We start from the raw sequence: 17,544 nt of genomic DNA on the forward strand, positions 1-17,544 counted from the left end.
GTTTAGGATAGAGTAAGGCATAGTAAAACCCTATGCCATTTTATGTTTGCTGGTGTGACTTCCTGTCCCTGAAATACAACAGTAAAGCAGAAATCTTATAAAAATAAGGGACCTTCCCCCTCCTAGTTGTAAATGGAACACACTCCACATTGAAAGATTTCCTTTCATCTGTTTTGGTGACAACTGAAAAATTATAAATTTCAAACTACTTACTGTCCAATGAAAATCACTAGGACAAAACAAAAAGGCACAGCTACACAGTTTGGACATACATGGTATAAACCTTAGGCCTCTTTCACACGGGACAGATCCGTGATGATCCGCCCAGTGGACATCCGCTTGCTCAGTGGGGATCGATCCATCGATACCCACTGAGCAGGAAGATGACAGGTCTGTCTCTGCACACTGCGCAGGGACGGACCTGTCAGAACTCTGCTCTCCCCTATGGGAGATCGGATGACGACGGACCACAGAGTCCGTCGTCACCCGATCACAGATGGAAAAGTAGGTTATTCCTCCGTCACACTTTTTCGGATCGGAGCGGATGTCTGCGGACATGTCACCGCTCACATCGGTGACATGAGAGGTCTATGGAGCATCCGTTCAGGTCCGCCAAAAAAAAAAAAAAAAAACCACACAAGCGGACCTGAACAGATCGTTCGTGTTAAAGAGGCCTTACTATACTGGGGTTTTAACTGTTCCATGTTCTTTACAAAACTAAGAAAAATAATCTTGACCAGAGAAGCACTTTAAAATGATAGCTACATTCAGCAAACATAGAATAGAGTACTACAAACTATAAACTATCTAACAAACTAGTCATGACCCAGATGGAAGTACAACCCAAATTCCAAAAAAGGTGGGACACTGCAAAATCTACATAAAAACAGAATGCAAAGCTTTGTAAATCTCATTAACCCATAGGGGGTTATTTACGAATGGTAAATCCACTTTGCACTGCAAGTGCACTTGAAAGTGCAGTAGCTCTAAATCTAAGGGGTAGATCTGAAATGAGTGGAAGCTCTGCTGATTTTATCATCCAATCATGTGCAAGCTAAAATGCTGTTTATTTTCCTTGCATATTCCCTTCGGATCTATAGTAACTTTACTTCCAAGTGCACTTGCAGTGCAAAGTGAATTTGCCTTTAGTAAATAAACCCCATAGTTTATAATAGAAAAAAATCTAAATGTTTAAACTGAGAAAATGAACAGTTTTTTTTTCTCTTTATTAAGAAAGCTTATTGGGAGATTGATGATGGTAGCAACATGTCTCAAAAAAAGACCAGTTACTGGCGTTTTGGGGGAGGAATGTTGTACCGTTCTTCCTGATATAGGACTCCTTTACTATGAAGCATTGCTGTTGTCATAGATGCAGTTTAGCATTGTCCTGCTGAAATAAGTAAGGCCTTCCCTGAAAAAGGCATCTGGATGGGAGCCTATGCTGCTCTAAAACCTGAATATATATCTTTCAGCATCGATGTTGCCTTTTCAGATGTGCAAGCTGCCCATTCCATGATTGCACCCCACCATAACATCAGAGATGCAGACTTTAGAAAAGAGTGCCGATAACAAGCCCATTTTTACTTCTAAGACACTTGGACTCTAAGAAGCTCTTTTAATACCCAATTATAGGTTACTGACCTGTTTCCAATTAACCTAATTAGTTGTAAAATGTTCTTCCAGCTCGTCCTTGTTAGTACCACTTTGCCCGCTTTTTGTCATCCTGCCTCAACTTGATTTTAAAATGTATTTCTGCCATCAATTGCAAAATAACCTTTTTGTTCCCTTAAAATTATACATTTTCTCAGTTTAAACATTTGATACATTTTCTATTTTCCACTGTGAAATAAGTAGAAGTTTGAGATTTGCAAATCATTGTATTCTGTTTTTATGTAGATTTTATACAGCGCACCAACTTTTTTGAATTGGGGTTGTATGTTGGAATATCACAGAAGACAAATGTTTATTCACATCTAGTGTAACGAGACATACACAAAAAATAAATAAATAAATCACTCTGGAGGTGAAGTCTGCCCTATTGACATTAATACACTCTAGGCTTAATCAATGGATATACAAAGCAAGTACCAGGATAAGCAAGAAGCCAAAACAAGTATTTATTTGGACCACCCACTCTTAAATATCAGCAATGAGAAACAGTAATTGGAAATACCTCTATCGTTGGATGCGTGTTATGCTTGTAGGCCGTGTAAAGAGGGAATTGTATTTGAAAGATTTTTGCAACACACAACAACAGTTTTTCTTTTTCTTCAGTACTCCATAAACTATACAGATCAGTGCTTTTTAGAGAGTCTTCTTCGGTTACATTGCAAGTTCTTCCACTCTCTAACTGTTTGTCAGGGGCTTTACATGGTTCCGAACGCCTCTCCTCCCCTTCTTCCTCTTCTCCCTCCTCCTCCTGAGTCTCTTTCTCCACATTCAGCAGCTCATCGGATGGGTTGGCCTCATCCTGCCAGTTTGAATCAGGGCTAGTAGTGCAAATTTTTAAAAGCTGGTCCCTCAGGGCTTGGACTTGGCCAATCACCACATTAATAAGGGAACATACCACTTGGTTAAAGATCTCCAAATGTTTATACTCCTTAAAGCAGCATAGACACTGTCTGTAGGACAGAAAAAGAGAAGTCAACATAAATACAAGCAAAAAATAATAATCAAACACCACCTGCAAGAAAAAGCATCTTCTTACACGACGAAGGCACTAAACCAAATGTTTAGACCAGGGATATGCAATTAGCGGACCTCCAGCAGAACTACAAGTCCCATGAGGCATAGCAAGACTGACAGCCATAAGCATCACACCCAGAGGCAGAGGCATGATGGGACTTGTAGTTTTACAAGAGCTGGAGGTCCGCTAATTGCATATCCCTGGTTTAGACTATGCCATCACTATGCACCAATGACACTAATAACATGATGATCCTAGCTGATAGGATAAATACTGGATGAGCTTATACAAGACTAGCGCCACCAAATTGGGAGGAAGGTACACCTAATTCCTGGGAAAGCTCAGGGAGATATCTGGTTGGAAAAAGATGTGAAAAGCGACAAACACAGGTACAAAAACTGTGCATATAAGAGTATCTACAGCAAGGTTTCTCAAATCCTGTCCTCAAGTACCCCCAACAGGTCATGTAGGCCTTCTATTATTTTGCACGGGTCAGTTTGATCAGTTTCACTGCCTAAAGCCCTAAACTCACGATCAGATTATCGGACAAATTTTCCTCCGATTTTTGTTGCATGCTAGTCTCATATCGAAAGTGAAGAGGTTACTCAACATAAAAATCATACGACTTCAGAAGTGATGCAATGTGTTGAATTATTAGGTGTTCTTTCGTTTCTGAGCATGTGTAGTCTTGCTCTTATGATTATTTTCAGACAAAAACTGTACTAATTAAAATAAAAAAATAAATCGGACATTGTATTCATGTACGACAAAAATTTTATAGCCTGCACATGCAGTTTTTGTCGTCTGAAAATTTGGAATAGGCTGTTGAAAGCATCATACTAATGATCAGAAAAATCGGCAGATCGGTTGGACGAAATTTTACTTCAGATTTTCGTATCGTGTGTACGGGCCTTTAGTAATTACCAGAGCCATTTCATCTGAGGGAAATCCTGAAAGCATGACCTGCTAGGGGTACTTGAGGATTGGAGTTAAGAAACATTTATCTACAGGAAAAATTACAAGTAAAAAAAAGCAAGCAATACCATCATTTAGTATGTATATGCAAGTTGATAATGAACACAGAAACTAGGACACATGACACTGTGTACCCATGTCATTTTTAGTTTTCCAGGAAATACTGATGAAGTGGCTTTTGAAAATTTTGCGCCATAATACCTGTCCGATTCAAAAATCTTTCTATTATATGTAAACATATTAAGCTACCCTGCACTGAAAAGGCACAAGCAGCTCTATACTTCCCTTGCAGCCGCAGGGTTGCTTATACATGCACCAGTAAAACTGGTCATGGATGGATTAAAATTCAGCCTGTTCAGAAAGGACCAATTGAATTTCGATCCAGGTGTAGCCATCCCAATTCAACAGAAGCCGACCACTAGATAGACTTCTGTAGAATGGAAAGCTGGAAAACTTGTTGACTAGGAGCTGCAGATGCTGATCAGTGTATTCTGACAGTGGGACCCTCTGCTGTCAGAATACTATGTCCTGGTGGGGTGGATTCCTCCATCCACCTCAGTATTACCCCCCCCCTTGCCCAGCCTGGCTGAATTAAAACATAACAAACCAACCATCTAATGTCACATCTAGCCCCTGTGGGGGGGGGGGGGGGGGGCAAATACCTGTCTAATACAGGTATTTTGCTCCCACTTCCAGCAAAAGAGTGATGCAGAATCCGTGGCAAACTACGCCATGTCCGACCCCTCCTCCGTCCCCTCCATGTCTTCTGGGAGACAAAGGTCCCAGAAGACAGCAGGGACCATTCAGAATGTGCAGAGTGATTCGCACATGCCCAGTAAGGAAACAGGCTGTGAAGCCGCAAGGCTTCACTTCCCGATTTCCTTACTAAAGATGCTGGCGCCAGCACCCGGAGCCGAGGGACAGGTTGGCTTCAGGTGACGACTTTGCGGGTATCCAGGACAGGTAAGTGTCTTTATTTTAAAAGTCAGCAGCTGCAGTATTTGTAGCTGCTGACTTAAAAATAAATTCTGGCAGAACTCTGCTTTAACAGTTTTCTGATAGGGTATTGGTGAAAGTAGAAAATTCAAGCAAAAAAAATAAAATAAAAGACAAAATTAAATTAACTGAAATATGAAAAATACTTACCTTTGTGTCCAGGAATTAATATAAGCGAATATCTTAAGTGCATGTTCTTTTCTGAGCTGCAATTCATCGCTGTTGTCAGTGTCAGATACTACAAAGAAGAAAAGAGAAGGGGGGGGGGGGAGAAAGGCACATTATTCAAATAATCTTGCATATTATGCATTAACAAACTACAGCAACAATATTCAGCTATGAATGAATGAATCTTTAACACAGACTAAAAAATAAATAGAAAGATCTAGAAATCAGATAGACTTGCCCTGTATCCTACAGTTGTAAAACAAGTATATAGATTTTTTTGCAGCATGAATAGTTCCTAAACACCTCTTGCTGTAAAGCAATGGGATGGTTGGCACTTTGGGGGGTAATGCAAATAAGCTTATTGAGGCCTGGAGTCTCAAGCAGACCATGAACAACTGGGAGGAGAGGCAGACTGGGAGGCGATTATAGACCATGAGAAAAGAAGAAGGGCAGCTGATCAGACTGGTGGGGTAGAGTGCTGAACAGCAGCTGAGCCCAGGCCAGGATGAGAACTAGGTAATTTCCATATGACTCAGTTGTATACTATACATATGTGGTACAAACTTTTTTTTTTTTTTTTTTTTTTTTTTTATTAATAAAAAATATAACAGAAAACTAAACAGTTTATACTGTTAAAAAGAATTGTCAGTTCTTAGATTATAGAGGTCATGCATTATGATGATGTGCAGTGGCATGATGCATGCCTCATGTTTGAACACAAATTGCTGACAAAGGAATGTGAAGATAAATTCTACTATAGGCTGTCCATACAGAGCAACAAATGACATCATGAAACTATCCAATCAATGCACCTTATATGCAGGTAAACACAAGGTGCAGGTAAGGTGGATTATAATGCCTTTAAGTAGAAAGCAATGCGGCTTTTGATTGTGGAGGAAGCAAAAGAAAAAAAAGTAACAAAGGATTTTTCTTAACCTGGCAGGAAAGAAGCCCATCTTGGGGAAAACATTGGAGGCAGAGTTCAGCTAGTTTCACACTGGGGCGTTGCTGGCGGTAAAGCGGCACTATGTGGCCCTTAGCAGGGCAGTTTTAACCCCCGCTTGAGGTACAAAAAGGGTTAAAACCACCCGCAAAGCGCCACTGCAGCGGCGCTTTGCAGCGCTGCCCCATTGTTTTCTATCGGAAAGGGCACTTTAGGAGCGGTAAATACACCGCTCCGAAGATGCGGCTTGCAGGACTTTTTTGACCGTCCTGCAAGCACACCGGAGAAACAGCTGCGGCTGTTTCAGGGCACTTTGCAGGCACTATTTTTAGCGCTGTATCGCCTACGAAGCGCCCCAGTGTGAAAGGGGCCTTAGAGCTGACTTTGAAAAGAACCAGGAGTGGCAGCTGACTGCATACCACTGAGAAAGGAGACAAAGGTAGCTCAATATGGGCTGGTCATGGAGGGGAGAAGATGTACGTGTACACACACACACACACACACACACACACACACACACACACACACACACACACACACACATATAATATATATATATATATATATATATATATATATATATATATATATATATATATATATATATACACACACACACACACACACACACACACATTTGGGGGTTACAAGTAATTTTCTAGCAAAAAATATTGATTTCAACTCAAGAAACAAGTGTCAGAAAAAGATTTAGACTTTAAAGCGGAGGTCCACCCTAAAATGGACCTCCGCTCATCGGAATCCCCCCCCCCCTCCGGCGCCACAATCGGCACCTTTCAGGGGGGAGGGGGGTGCAGTTACCCGGATAATCCAGGTAACTGCACCCACTTCCGGGCTAGCTCTCTGCGGAAAGGGGCGTACGTTACGCCCCTTTCCGCAAGCGCCCGTCCCCTTCAGCGAGTGCCCCGCTGCCTGCTGGGAAACACACAGCTCCCAGAGGCAGCGGGGACCGTCCGGATTGCGCCGCGCGGCTCGCGCATGCGCAGTAGGGAACCGGGAAATGAAGCCGAAAGGCTCCATTTCCTGATTCCCATACCCAAGATGGCGGCGGCAGGACCCGCCAGACGAGCGAGCGATCGGCTTCGGGTGCCGACATCGCGGGCGCGCTGGACAGGTAAGTGTCACTATTTAAAAGTCAGCAGCTTCAGTATTTGTAGCTGCTGGCTTTTAAAAAAAAAAAAAAAAAACGCGGAGTCCCGGTGGACTCCCGCTTTAAGTGGTTAAACTTCCTGCATTTACACATTGTTTAAAAACTTGGTAGACTGCCTGTTTTGTTTTTTTTTCACACAGAAGTTTATCCCTTTGATCCAAGATGGAAGAGTTGGTTACAATGGTTTAATTTAAAAAATTTGGCAGGGGGGTTGAATCGAGATCATGATTTTTTAATGATTAGTTGTGCAGCTCTAATCTGTGGCAGCTGATCTTAGCTGGATAACCAGACAGATCTAGAGGCAATTGTGACTGGAAGCATAGTAAGGTGTGTCCATGGTTTGGATTTGAGAAGACGGTAGAGGTGGAAGCTATCTGTGATGAAGGCAGGCAGAAATAAAGCTATGGCAGAGGAGGTCTAGAAGATCAGGAACTGAGCAATGAAACGTTGATCATTCAGTTCACTGTCTGCAGAGAGCTGGCAACTCTAGAGCCAATTGGAATGCTGGGCTGTGAAGAGGGTGGATGTAGCTGGCTTAGGCATTCAGTGGCTGAGAGGCTGATCCAGCTGTTGGTCCAGACATCTGGGAGGATTCTGGCCTTATAGTCTGGATCTTTTCAGAGCCTGGACCGGCTCTGTGAGGTCAGCCCGCTGTCAGCTGAAAATAGGCCACGGGAGTGCAGAACAAATTGCACTCCCATGATCCATAGAAGGACAGCCAACATTTTTTTTTGGCTATACTTCATTTAGATCAGGGGTGAAGTTGGTAAGGAGTTACAACCTTCATTAGGCTTTTATTACCATCTTCATGCCTGTTGCCTTCATATATTTGCGATACATTTACTTCAGATGCTATATGATTTTTATCCCTCCTGAGACTATTTTGGTTTCTTTGGATGCGGAATCTTTATATGTAAACATTTATCATGAAAAAGGCACACCGTTAGATCTATTCTAAATGAGCATAGTGTAATTCTTCTGCATAATCTTCAATTTTTGCTTACTCAATCTATTTTCTTTGGAAAATCTAAGTTTTTACCACCCCACATTTCAACCACCTTCTATCCAGGGCCCTTACTGGCAGTATTTCCAGCAATTACACAGACAATGATCCGAATGGTATTTTAACCTTTTCCAGATATAAAGAGAAAACAGGAGAAGGAGTTGCCCTTAAAGTTCCAGTACGGATATGCAGGAAAAAAATAAAAAAATAAAAAGTAAAAACTCCTCCTACAAGCTTTAACCAGACACTGATAGAAGTCACAAGACTGCTATATACTGCTGATGAGAAAAAAAGTATTTAGTAGTCTATATTTACTAAAATAATTGCATTTCCATGTTCTACGTACTGTAGAAGACCAGATATAGCAAATGCAGGGTCCTGGATTAAGTAACACTTTAACAAAGTCACTCCCACTTATAATTTACTCTGCACACAACAGAACTATATTTTCAGAGCAGAGACTGGTTACTCTTTCAAGTGCTACTAAACCCACAACAGTAAAATCTGTCTGTATATGCAGAAAAGCATGCTTGTTCTACTGTGGAGGGGTTAAAGTGGTTGTAAACCCTTATAAACCACTTTGGCCTACAGGTAAGTCTAGATTAAGGCTTACCTGTAGGTCCAAGAAATATCTCCTAAACCTATACGGTTTAGGAGATATTTGCCCGAAGACAGGCACCGCTGTCTAGGGTGCATGCGCCGTAGACAGCGGCGCGCAGTCGCACTGAGCGCGGCATTGTCAATGACGAAGTTGCCGCGCGTCGGCTCCCGTGCGCATGCGCGGGAGTGACGTCATCGTGGCTTCGCCGTATGACAGTGGCGGAGCTGCGAGACCCCACCGAGAAGATGGATGCGCCGGACTACAGGGGACAGCGGTGACATCGCTGGCTCCTGTGTCAGGTAAGTGACACATAATGGACTACTATGCGATGCATAGTAGTCCATTATGCTTTACCTTTGCAGGGAATGAAAGAGGAAGTAAATCCATCAGGGTTTACTTCCTCTTTAATCCTCTGCATTGTGTAAAAGGGCTCTTTGATCCTATATGGACAGATCCTTCCCTCCTGCACTGTCTCTCTTGGCAAGGGTAGCGAGGGTAGTTCTTCACATGCTCAGTTTAGTCTATTGCTGGAGATAACATTTCTTTGTTCTCAGAGCTAGCCAGGTCACATGATATTGACATCACACAAGTGGGCATGTATACAGGCTATAGTGGAAATCTCCTTCTACTTGAAGACACAGCTCTGGACAAACTCTGCAGGTTATCATGTGACCGCGGTATACAGATCAGCCATAGCGTGACAGTATTTTAATATTATTTAATTTTATCTGCATCAAATCCTTCTTCCCCATTTATATTAAAATGTATGCAAATTCAATTTTTGCAAACTAATGTAAAAAGGAGACCTTACAGTACTTGCATGCTATAGCCAAAACCCATTTTCCTTTTAGAATCAGTAGTTGGTACTAAACAGATCTCACAATGCTTTAACCTGTTATAATCATTCACTACAACATTCTACTTTCAGAATGGTTTTCTAAAAAACACAAAATGATTGTGCATATTTTTTAAGCTGCAAATTCATTTACATCATGTACGGTACTTTCCATAAAAAAAAAAAAAAAAAAAAAAAAAAAAAAAATGGAACAAAAACATTACATCCATTTCACCTAAGGGAACAAGGTTTGCATTGCCCGAAACATTACTGAAGACTGCTGATCTCCTGTCCTAAATGGCACAAGCAGCTCCATAAATATGCCACAAGATAACAGGCCTGTGATTGATTTCCACTGTACAACTGTTCCTGCTGATTTATGAGGCTGTATGCAGCTGCCACAGAGTGACTGCATGAAGAATGAAAGTGGACCAACGGGCCGTCTCTATAATGGGCCAGCTAAAGCAGCTGTCTTATGTTTTTCTGAATGTCTACCTTTTGCGAACAATAAAGGCCACCTGCTACAAAGCTAAGGAACTACACGCATGAGCATAAACTTTATGCCAATCAGGCTTTTTAGAAGCCTTCCACTATACATTTTTTATTATTTTTTTTTTTTTGCTCGGGTTTGTGTGTTTATTATTATAACTACTTAATATATTTATGGTTAGGGGTGATTTTTATTACATATTTAATTTTATTTATAAATGATTTTGGCTTGTTTGTGTATTTTACAATTTATTCATTAGATTTTTTGTTACATTTGAGCAGAAAATCACACAAACATGTTTCTACTTCTAAAAGGAAAAAAATATATAAATAAATAACGCAAATCTGCACTAGGGGGAAAAAAAAAAAAAAAAGGCTCCAGAACTTTGAGCCTCAAGAGATTTTGAGTGGAGATGTGAACCAATTCCATTAGAGAAATAGATTTTTTTTCTCCAATACAATTTGGAGCTTCAATCTACAAAACACTGAGGTGTGAATGGGGCCTTAGACCAGGGCTCGACAAATCCCGGGTGCCAGGATGCATTTGCGACTAGAATTAGCGACCTGGGGCAACATAGTTGTGGTATCCCATCTCCGTGCACAAGCCTGATCACGTCGGGCCGCGCCGCCGCCGTCCAGTGATTGAGGCCACGGCTTTGAGGGCTTCTGCGGTCTTATGCGGTCTTATGCTTCCTTCTGGAATCTGGCACCCTCTTGTGGTGGCCGTTAGTATGACAACAATGCTAATGGAGCTTCCCCTGCCTGTTTTCACTGCCCGCCCATCTCCTTCCCTTTACTTAGAACCCCTAAACTTTATATTTTTTATTCTAACACCCTTGAGAATAAAATGGTGGTCGTTGCAATACTGTCTGTCACACCGTATATGCGCAGCGGACTTACAAGCACACTTTTTTGGGGAAAAATAATGAAAAAATAAGACAACAGTAAAGTTAGTAACAGTATCAATTTACTCGGCGTAACAGTAATGTTACGCCAAGTAAATTGATACCCAACATGTCACGCTTCAAAATTGCGCCCGCTCATGGAATGGCGACAAACTTTTACCCTTTAAAATCTCCATAGGCGACGTTTAAAAAAAAAAAATTCTACAGGTTGCATGTTTTGAGTTACAGAGGAGGTCTAGGGCTAGAATTATTGCTCTCGCTCTACTGATCATGGCGATACCTCGCATGTGTGGTTTGAACACCGCTTTCATATGCGGGCGCTACTCACGTATGCGTTTGCTTCTGCACGCAAGCTTGGCGGGACAGGCCGCGTTTAAATAAAAAAAAAAACATTTTCTTATTTTAACTTTTATTTTTTCACTGTTCTTTAAAAAAAAAAAAAAAAAAGTGTCACTTTTATTCCTATTACAAGGAATGTAAAAATCCCTTGTAATAGAAAAAAGCATGATAGGTCCTCTTAAATATGAGATCTGGGGTCAGAGAGACCTCAGATCTCATATTTACACTAAAATGCAATAAAAAAATAAAATAAAAAAATTGTCATTTGAAAAAAGAAATAAAAATTAATAAAATGTCTATCTAAGAGCTATGGGCAATGACTTGGAGACAGGTGGGGGGGGGTCGGCTGGCTATCTTCCCCTCACTCGTCTCCATATCAGGCCAGAGACAGGTCCGGATCGCCATTACGGACCTGGCTAACTTTTTTAGCTGGCTCCTAGATTCCAAGCAAATTTGTCAAGCCCTGCCTTATGCCGCGTACACACGAGCGGACTGTATGGCGTACTTAGTCCGTCGAAACACATTTCAGCGGACAATCCGCTCGTGTGTGGGCTTCAGCTGGCTTTTTCAGCGTGCAGTCCGGCGTACTAAGAATTTCGGATTTTTCGAAATTCTGTCCGTCGTACTTTGGTTTCAGCGGACAATCCGCTCGTGAGTAGGCTAGTTCGGACTAAGAATGGTGCATGCCCAGAAAGGATTTACACGGCGGAAGGGTACTTTGCTGTGTCTTGGACTTCCTATTTCTAGTCCCGTCGTACGTGCTGTACACGTCATCGCGCAAGCTTTCGACGGACTGTTTGTGCATCCGTGTGTGGTCAAGTTCGTTCAGTCGAAAGTACGACAGACTGTCCATCGGATTGTATGACGAAGTATGCCATACAGTCCGCTCGTGTGTACGCGGCATTAGACTATATAATGTGTTCGTACTACTTTTTTGCCTTGAATGCAATGCTAAGCTCCAACTCTCTACTGTGGAAATACAAAACACAACATACAGATTTCGGAATGCCCCATTTGCCATAAAGCAGAAAAGCAACATTTGATTTTTTTTTTTTTTCCACGAGCCGTGTAGAAAGCCACAATGGCAAGAGATTGAAATGGAAAATGAATGCAGAAACCTAAAACATTCAATTTATTCATTGTGCAGCAGTCATGCATAAGCACAATTTAAAAGAAAACTTTTTGTGAGAAAATCATGCAAGGTGCAACTACTGACTTTCTCTTAAGGCCCTATGTACACTGCTGCTGCTAAACGGACGTTCAGAGGCAGTTGGACACTTTTTTCAACCTGAACTCATTCAATGTTATCTTACGTGTACATGTACACAGGTTTGTTTACTGTGGTTTAAGGCAGTTGCGTTTATAGGCTTTTATTTATTTTTTTTAAAGGCAAAAAAAAATAAGTTTAGACGCCAAACACATGTAAAGGCAGTAAACCGCGTTTAGCCGCATTTCAGTAATAGGTGTTTTTCGTTTTTGGCCATTTTTAGAAACACTTCTAAACACTTTAGGTGAATAGCAATTGGCATACTAGGGTCTACAGAGGCACTAACCACACGGCTGCTATGCTGTATACACCCCGGGGGCACACTTGTGGGTACTGCAGATCCTCTCAACCCTTTACTAGACTCATCGGGATTGCAGGGGGGAGTATGTTTGTCTGGGAGGGAGTGACTATTGTTCTGTGGTCCCACCCATTAGGAGAACATAGAGATTGATACAATCCTCGAGCTGATGTTGGGCCAAACCTCGGGGACTGTGACCGGAGACCATACACATCCAGCAGCGGAACAGGCGGGTATTCGACCCACTGAGGTTTCTCCTTCGCTCTTTACTGAATGCCGGGGGGACACCGGTTGCTGCGGTCCCTGGGCATCCAGTGGTGAGGACACAGACTCAGAATTATATGGATGGGCAACAATACCACCACCTTTTTCAATGCTCACAGAACTGTCTAGGGGTATGCGCATCACGGAAATTTTATTACAGGTATAATGCCACCTTTTTGTTTTCCCTCATGTTCTATACTCATATGTTTTAGAGCAGACATCGAATTCATGTTATCAAACTGGGGGTGCTGGATTGGGCTGGGAGGGCCTCTCTCGGTCTACTCTAACCTCTACCGCATAAGGTCAAAGCATCTCCCCTGGTGAGAACCAGGGTGTGCTTTTTTTGCAGATTTGCACTTATTAATTGGAGAGAAAGTTTACACTGTCCAATATCCTCTTTCTTGGACTGATCTTACATTCACCACCTTTGCTCTCTTTTCTTCTATATTCTCCCCTCTATCTACCCACCCTAACACCCCCCTCACCCTATCCCATCTACTTTCACTTAGACCCTCCTAAGTAGGAGGAGGTCCACCGATATGGGTTTTTCTCTGGACAATGCCGATATGTTAGGCCGCCCCCCCCCCCCCCCTCTCATAAAATCTAACAGTTAGACACCTTTCACACTGGGGCGTTTTTCGGGCGCTTTTGGGCTAAAAATAGCACCTGTAAAGTGCCTGCAAAACGGCTCCCCTGCAGTCTGTGTGGAAGCCCCGAGTGCTTTCACACTGAGGAGATGCGCTGGCAGGACCTTAAAAAAAAAAAAAAAAAAAAAGTCCTGCAAGCAGCATCTTTGGAGTGGTGTATACCGCTCCTCCACCACTCCTGCCAATTGAAATGAATGGGCTCCGCTGCCGAAGCGCCTGCAATGCGATTTGGCAGCGGCGCTTCTCGGGCACATTTAACCCCTTCCTCGGCCACTAGCTGGATTATAAGTGCCCTGCTAGCAACCGAATACCACAGCTAAAATGACGGTAAAGCGCCGCTAAAACTAGCAGCGTTTTACCGTCAATGCCTGCCCGCTCCAGTGTGAAAGCAGCCTTAAGTATTAAGTGATACAGAAAATTTCTTACATTTAAACATTAAACAAAACAAACCTCCAATCAGTTCACTTGTATGTATAATTTAGATAAAAAAAAACACAAAAAACAAACTATATATTAAATACACAAAAACAGGTAATCAAAACTTTAGGATGAAAAAAAAAAAAGGGCTAACTACTGTTTAAAAAAAAAAAAAAAATTAGTTTCTTTTTTCCAAAAAAAATTGCATTTGAAAGACCGCTGCGCAAATACCGTGTTACATAAAATATTGCAACAACCGCCATTTTATTCCCTACGGTCTCTTCTAAAAAATATATATTATATCATTTTTGGGGGTTCTAAGTGATTTTCGAGCAGAAAAAACAGGATTTTTACTTGTAAGCAACAAGTGTCAGAAAAGATTTAGTCTTTAAATGGTTAAACTGAGAACTCTACACACAGTTTAGTTCATTCATAAGTGTAAACATTGTAGCTCTTTGCTCTTTTCTTGGCAGACTGCCCAGTAAGGAAATAAGTCGCTTCTCTGAAGACTCAGGCAACTTACAAATGACTTCTGTAATAGTCAATGCAAGTCGCGCTGAAGATATAATTGGCCTTTTTATCAGCACAATCGGCCGATGCCGATTAATGAAAAAACTCCAAATATCGGCCGATAGATCTACCTATGATGACAAATTACAGGCCTCATCTTTTTAAGTGGGAGAACTTGCACAATTGGTGGGTGACTAAATACCTTTTAGCCCTACTATATTTATATCTCTTATCCCTTTCCCCTATAAAACTTTTGCACAAACCAATCAATATACGCCTATTGTGATTTTTATTATCAAAAATATGTAGAAGAACACATAATCGACCTAAGCTGAGGAAAAAATAAATAAATATAAAAATAATAATTGGGGATATTTATTACAGCAAAAAGTTCAAAATATTGTTTTGTTTTTTGCTATAAACAAAAAAAAAAAAAATGCAGAGGATTATCAAATTCCACCAAAAGAAAGCTCTATTTGTGGGGGATTGAAAAAAAATAAAAAAAGGACATCAATTTTGTTTGGGTACAACATCGCACGACCATGTAACTGTCAGTTAAAGCAACACAGTGCCGTATCTCAAAAAAATGGCCTGGTCATTGAGTAGCCAAATCTTCCGGGGCTGAAGTGGTTAAATGAATCTTAACCACTTAGCCCTGGAAGATTTTACCCCCTTCCAGAGCAGAGCACTTTTTGCGATTCGGCACTGCGTCGCTTTAACTGACAACTGCGCGGTCATGCAACGTTGTACCCAAAACAAACAAAAATTATGTCCTTTTTCCCCCCACAAATAGAGCTTTCTTTTGGTGGTATTTGATCGCCGCTGCGGTTTTTATTTTGTGTGCCAGCAAAAAAAAAAAAAAAAAGCGTAAATTTTGAAAAATAACGCAATATGTTTTAATTTTTGCTATAATAAAATATCCACCAAAAATATATAAAATATATATATTTTTCCTCCGTTTAGGCCTATTTTGTTTTTTCAAAAATATGCAGAATACATAAGTAAATAAATAAAAAACACACGAAATAAGCGTATATTGATTGGTTTGCACAAAATAGGGGATAGTTTTACGGCATTTTTTATTTTATTTTTTTAGTAATGCGGTGATCTGCGATTTTTATCGGGACTGCCTTATCACAGACACATCGGACATTTTAGACACCATTTGGGGCCATTGTCATTTATACAGTGATCGATGCTATAAAAATGCATTGATTACTGTGTAATTGACACTGGCAGTGAAGGGGTTAACCACTAGGGGGCAGTAAAGGGGTTAAGGGTGTTCTAGGGAGTGATTCTTACCGTTAGGGGGCTGGGCTTTCACACACAGGACAGTGATCACTGCTCTTGATGACAGAGAGCTGTGATCTCTGTCCTGTCACTATGCAGAATGGGGAAATGCTTAGTTTCCAAAAGCATCTCCCCGTTCTTACTCTCTGTGACATGTTTGCGGGCACCTTGTGGACATCGGGTCCGCGGGACCCACCGTCACGGTTATGGAGACACCGCTTCTTAAAGGGGATGTAGCTGTACTCGATTTTGCCTACCAGCTCCATTCTGCCACCGTACATCGGTGCGCGCTGGTCAGCAAGCAGTTAATGCAAAAAAAAAAAAAAAAATATGTAAATAAAATTTATTGGTAAAATATAAAATGTTACACCAAGTAAATAGATATCAAATATGTCACGCTTTAAAATTGTGCAGGCTCATAGAATGACAACAAACTACAGTACTTAATCTCTATAGGCGATGCAGTACATTTTTTTTACAGGTTGCCAGTTTTGAGTTACAGAGGAGGTCTAGCAGTAGAACGTTCACAGCGATGGCTCATTTCTGTGGTGCGAACATCATTTACATACGCGTGCGCGATTTATGTATGCATTCGCTTCTGCATGCGAGCAGAGGGATAGGGGGCATGTAAAGCATTTTTTTTTTTATATTCTTATGTTCTCCCTTTAATTTTTTTTTAATTACTTTTATTCCTCTCACAAGGAATGTAAACATCCCTTGCGACAGAAATAAGTGATGACTGGTCCTCTTTATAAAGAGATCTCGGGAGACCCAGAATCTCTTCTCTACATTTAAAAAGTATCAGACACAAAAATAAATAAATTCTGCCGTAGACCAGAAGCGATTCCATGATGTCTCTCCAGCCCTCCTAGATCAGAGGTGGGTAGAGAAGATCTGGTCTCACCTATGTGGCCAGCCACGTGAACAATCGTATCATTTTCTAGGCCCACCAGTAAGAACTATAAGCTTGAGAAACACTGATGTGTGGTGGGTGGGTCGTTGTATGGGCGACCCCTCCCTCTGCTTCTAAAAGCCACTAATCAGTGTCTCGAAACGCTTTTATGAGAAAGAGGCTTGCCAGCTGAAAAAATATATAAAAAATATGGGGTTATGGCTGATGGCTTCTGCCCTGGTAAATCACTTCAAAGCCACAACATATATTCTCATAATGTGATCTTGAAGTGGTTATAGTGCTATGATGATCCAAAGTATCAGTACTTTGTGTATGCTGTGCACATTTGTACATTTTGGCAAAACCCTGGGTGCTAATATCAGTTTATTACCGCATTAGAGTTTGCGTCCTGTTTATTGCTGGTTTTGTTACCACTGCAAAAAGACAGAAGATGTGAACAAGCATGGTTCTTTGTGTGAAACAGGTCAACTGATCATCATTGCAATCTTGTCTGGCTCATGACCATAAAGAAATCTCTACAGCATCTTTATGCTTGAAGTGTGCGATCAATCTTTTCTTCTGTTTTACCAGTCCTGACTGACTACCTAAAACCTAACCTACAGCTGGAAGGGTCTTTACATGTGCCATGGCCACAAAGCTGTGCATCACAGTAATGTTAAAAGGTGCACAAGCAACAGGGAGAACCGCAGCCTTGAGGATTGTGAAGCAAAGGCCATTCAAGAATTTGGGAGATTCACAAGACGTGGACTACGGCTAGTGTTAGTGCTTTGAGGGCCACCACACACAGACATATCCAAGACGTGGGCTATAACTGTTGCTTTCCTTGTGTC

The 17,544-nt window shown here is 41.4% G+C and overlaps 1 protein-coding gene across 5 annotated transcripts in view; it reads right to left on the reverse strand.

The window, feature by feature from the left end:
* Positions 1 to 17,544, reverse strand: part of USP34 (ubiquitin specific peptidase 34) — a 305,275-nt gene that overhangs the window by 248,896 nt on the left and 38,835 nt on the right. For all 5 annotated transcript variants that reach the window (XM_077486073.1, XM_077486072.1, XM_077486074.1 and 2 more), the window contains exons 2-3: positions 4,808 to 4,895; positions 2,174 to 2,621 (exon numbers count right to left, since the gene is read on the reverse strand). In XM_077486073.1, the coding sequence (XP_077342199.1) occupies positions 2,174 to 2,621; positions 4,808 to 4,895 (536 nt within the window). The remainder of the gene's footprint in view (positions 1 to 2,173; positions 2,622 to 4,807; positions 4,896 to 17,544) is intronic.

The sequence above is a fragment of the Lithobates pipiens genome, unplaced genomic scaffold, assembly GCF_037356315.1.
Source record: "Lithobates pipiens isolate NorthernLeopardFrog02 unplaced genomic scaffold, aLitPip1_a1.2 Scaffold_18, whole genome shotgun sequence".
NCBI lineage: Eukaryota > Metazoa > Chordata > Amphibia > Anura > Ranidae > Lithobates > Lithobates pipiens.